Source organism: Austrofundulus limnaeus, unplaced genomic scaffold (genome assembly GCF_001266775.1).
Source record: "Austrofundulus limnaeus strain Quisiro unplaced genomic scaffold, Austrofundulus_limnaeus-1.0 Scaffold107, whole genome shotgun sequence".
NCBI classification, from domain to species: Eukaryota; Metazoa; Chordata; class Actinopteri; order Cyprinodontiformes; family Rivulidae; genus Austrofundulus; species Austrofundulus limnaeus.
In genome coordinates, this window is record NW_013952509.1 from 1,750,626 (window position 1) to 1,755,249 (window position 4,624).

Sequence of the window (4,624 nt, forward strand, 5' to 3'; positions counted from 1 at the left end):
TTACTGCAGCAGAACAGTTTTACTGCAGCAGAAATGTTTTACTGCAGCAGAAACGTTTTACTGCAGCAGAAACGTTTTACTGCAGCAGAACAGTTTTACTGCAGCAGAAATGTTTTACTGCAGCAGAAACGTTTTACTGCAGCAGAAACGTTTTACTGCAGCAGAAACAGTTTTACTGCAGCAGAACAGTTTTACTGCAGCAGAAAAGTTTTACTGCAGCAGAACAGTTTTACTGCAGCAGAAACGTTTTACTGCAGCAGAACAGTTTTACTGCAGCAGAACAGTTTTACTGCAGCAGAAAAGTTTTACTGCAGCAGAACAGTTTTACTGCAGCAGAACAGTTTTACTGCAGCAGAAACGTTTTACTGCAGCAGAAACGTTTTATACCTCTTGTGTTTCTGCAGAAAACCATCACAACTTTGGACCAGAAAATTGAGAAAATAAGAAAAAGAAGGAAAGCTGAGGTGAGTTGTTGCTTTGAGTCCACTTCCTGTTTGAGTCCACTTCCTGTTTGAGTCCACTTCCTGTTTGATTTGTTTTTTAATCTGCAGGAGAAATCTCAAAGTGCAGCAGAGGAAAATCTTTCAGGAAAGACAGAAGTGGAGGATGATGACATGAAGCCTGTTGCAGAAGGAGCTGATGATGATGATGAGGAGGAGGAGGAGGAGGAGTTTGACTCAAGTGATGAAGAGGTCCTCACTAAATCAGGTGGCTTTATCTTCTGAGTTGTATTTTAATTGTTAAGCGTTTAAAAATCCAAACCTTGTCAAACTAGCGGTTTTATTTGCTGTCAGACACTCTGAGAGAGAAAGAACGTCGAGGGAAGAAGAGGAAGGTGGAAGAGGAGGTGAAGAAGAGGAGCAGTGGATGTGACCAATAAGTCGACTGTGTTTCCATGGTAACGGCTGTGTTTGTCTTCAGGTTGCTGAGACGTTTAATGAAGATGCTTCTCAGTACAACGATCAGCTGACGTTTGAAGACATGAACCTGTCCAGACCCATCCTGAAGGTGGGTCCACTTCCTGGTTTTATGGGTCAGCTGGTAGCAGTACACTTTGACTCCGCCCACATGGTTCTCTCTGTCATGTACAAGCCTTCCTTTGGCTTGGCCTTCTTTTCCACAGACTCCTCCCACTTCAGGTAGACTCCACCCACCTTTGTTGGAAAAGTTACTCTAACAGACACTCAGCCTGGCTTTGGCCCAGAAAACCAGTTCCAGTTCATTAACTTGGTTCTGAAGCAGGTTCAGCACATTGGGCCCAGCCTCATTAGAACATCTACCTGAGCAGTTCTGCTCTGTTTCCTCTCACCTGTTCTCCTCCTGCAGGCCATCACAGCTTTGGGCTTTAAGGAACCAACACCAATCCAAAAGGCCTGTGTTCCAGTGGGTCTGCTGGGCAGAGATCTGTGCGCCTGTGCTGCAACTGGAACAGGTACCACAAACCAATGAGACCCATTCATTCAAACTGACTCATGGTTCTGGAACAAGTACCACCGACCAATGAGACCCGTTCATTCAAACTGACTCATGGTTCTGGAACAAGTACCACCGACCAATGAGACCCGTTCATTCAAACTGACTCATGGTTCTGGAACAAGTACCACCGACCAATGAGACCCGTTCATTCAAACAGACTCATGGTTCTGGAACAGGTACCACCGACCAATGAGACCCATTCATTCAAACTGACTCATGGTTCTGGAACAGGTACCACCGACCAATGAGACCCGTTCATTCAAACTGACTCATGGTTCTGGAACAGGTACCACCGACCAATGAATCCCGTTCATTTAAACTGACTCATGGTTCTGGAACAGGTACCACCGACTAATGAGACCCGTTCATTCAAACAGACTCATGGTTCTGGAACAGGTACCACCGACCAATGAGACCCGTTCATTCAAACTGACTCATGGTTCTGGAACAGGTACCACCGACAATACAGAAATAAAAAAACAGAAATAATAGATTTACAGTTAATCTAACTAGCTAATAACTAAATGGCTCCAGTTAAACAGGTTAATGGTTAAAAGAGTTAACTAACTGGCACCAGTTAAACAGGTTAATGGTTAAAAGAGTTAACTAACTGGCACCAGTTAAGCAGGTTAATGGTTATCAGAGTTAACTAACTGGCACCAGTTAAACAGGTTAATGGTTATCAGAGTTAACTAACTGGCACCAGTTAAATAGGTTAATGGTTAAAAGGGTTAACTAACTGGCACCAGTTAAACAGGTTAATGGTTAAAAGAGTTAACTAACTGGCACCAGTTTAACAGGTAAATGGTTAAAAGAGTTAACTAACTGGCACCAGTGTAACGGGTTAATGGTTAAAAAAGTTAACTAACTGGCACCAGTTAAACAGGTAAATGGTTAAAAGAGTTAACTAACTGGCACCAGTTAAACAGGTAAATGGTTAAAAGAGTTAACTAACTGGCACCAGTTAAACAGGTTAATGGTTAAAAGAGTTAACTAACTGGCACCAGTTTAACAGGTTAATGGTTAAAAGAGTTAACTGGCACCAGTTAAACAGGTAAATGGTTAAAAGAGTTAACTAACTGGCACCAGTTTAACAGGTTAATGGTTATCAGACTTAACTAACTGGCACCAGTTAATTTAACCCAATGATGTGCTCTCTTTAGGGAAGACTGCAGCCTTCATGTTACCCGTGTTGGAGCGTTTGGTTTATAAGCCCAGGACAGCCCAGGTAACCAGGGTTTTGGTTCTGGTTCCTACCAGAGAACTGGGGATCCAGGTTCACTCTGTGGCCCGTCAGCTGGCCCAGTTCACCTCCATCACTACCTGCCTGGCTGTTGGTACTTGCTGCTTCTTTCTCTTCAACAAATGTTCAAACTAGACTAAGTGTGGTAACCTGTGGTTCTGGTTTCTGCTCTCAGTCCAGTTCTCATTCAACCTGTCTTGTCCCCTTGTCTCAAGGTGGTTTGGACCTGAAGTCTCAGGAGGCAGCTCTGAGGGCGGGACCAGATGTTCTGGTAGCTACCCCCGGCCGACTGATCGATCACCTTCACAACACTCCAAGCTTCGAGCTGAGCCACATCGAGATCCTGATCCTGGATGAAGCAGACAGGTGAGAGGTCACACCTGCACACAAGCAAGGCATCAGAGTTCACACACTCAGTGGTCTGGTTCTGGTTCTGGTTCTGACAGAATGCTGGACGAGTACTTTGAAGAACAGATGAAAGAGATCATCAGGTTGTGTTCTTACAACAGACAGACCATGCTGTTCTCCGCCACCATGTCAGAGGAGGTATGTACTCTAACCTGGGTCATGTGACCTGTTGTAGGTGTGTCAGTGGGTCATGTGACCTGTTGTAGGTGTGTCAGTGGGTCATGTGACCTGTTCTAGGTGTGTCAGTGGGTCATGTGACCTGTTGTAGGTGTGTCAGTGGGTCATGTGACCTGTTGTAGGTGTGTCAGTGGGTCATGTGACCTGTTGTAGGTGTGTCAGTGGGTCATGTCACCTGTTGTAGGTGTGTCAGTGGGTCATGTCACCTGTTGTAGGTGTGTCAGTGGGTCATGTGACCTCTGTCTGCAGGTAAAGGATTTGGCAGCTGTGTCCTTGAAGCAACCAATCAGGATTTTTGTGAACAGCAACACAGATGTGGCTCCGTTCCTGCGGCAGGAGTTTGTTCGTATCCGACCCCACAGAGAAGGAGACCGGGAGGCCGTGGTGGCAGGTAGGAATGGATCATGTTGTGGTCCAAAACCAGGAGTTTGTTTGTTTGTTTGTTTGTTTATTTATTTTATTTTTTTACAAAACTTTATTAATTTCATTAAAAACAAAATAAGATCTTATATCGGCCCCTTTTTTCCCAAGAATATACTTAAACAATAGTGATTTACAAAAAAATAAATAAACAAAAACTACATTATGCCATTTCATATTTTTTCAAGAAACAAACTTTTATCATTTTCTTAAATATGGACATTGTTCTGGCATTTTTACCATCATCCTCCTGACCGTTCCACAACCCTGTTCCCTGAATTAAAGATCGCTCCTTCAAACTGGTACAAAACCAAAGCTTCACAAACATCTCTGTTCCCTTAAGATAATAACAACTCTCTCTAACTCTTAACAAAGTTTACTTGGATGTTAGAAGATATGTTTTGGTGAGCCTTATACATAAACAGTAAAATATTATAACCAACCAAGTCATAGAATTTCAATGCTTTCAGCTGATGGAACAATGCATTTGATGGGTGACTGTAATGTTTTCTAGTAATAATTCTTACAGCTCTTTTCTGTAAAACAAAAATAGGGTTTATAAATGTTTTTACATGAATTCCCCCAGACTTAAATACAATAAATCAAGTGTGGAACAATTATTGCATTATACAACATAAACAGTGTTTTATCATTAAATAACTCTCTCACTTCATACAATACTGCAATGGTTTTAGCTATTTTTGTTCTTAAATAATTTATTTGATATCTCCATGTCAGCTTTTCATCAATGATGTATGGAGGACCAAACCTATCATTATTGGAAATAAATGTATAAATATATAACTGGCGTATTAAAATAAATTATAGGGTCAAAAAGAAGCTTGACAAATAAATTATTGTGCCATTAAATCAATTACATCAATTATTTAGATATAAATG

At 41.9% G+C, this 4,624-nt stretch overlaps 1 protein-coding gene across 1 annotated transcript in view; it reads left to right on the forward strand.

Annotated features, from left to right (window-relative positions):
* Positions 1 to 404: 404 nt before the first annotated feature.
* Positions 405 to 4,624, forward strand: part of ddx27 (DEAD (Asp-Glu-Ala-Asp) box polypeptide 27) — a gene marked incomplete at both ends in the record, with an annotated part of 12,807 nt that continues 8,587 nt past the window's right edge. Inside the window, 9 exon segments of the mRNA XM_014013882.1 lie at positions 405 to 464; positions 552 to 708; positions 795 to 847; positions 922 to 1,008; positions 1,327 to 1,432; positions 2,640 to 2,813; positions 2,935 to 3,085; positions 3,166 to 3,265; positions 3,554 to 3,695. Coding sequence (XP_013869336.1) covers positions 405 to 464; positions 552 to 708; positions 795 to 847; positions 922 to 1,008; positions 1,327 to 1,432; positions 2,640 to 2,813; positions 2,935 to 3,085; positions 3,166 to 3,265; positions 3,554 to 3,695 — 1,030 coding nt within the window.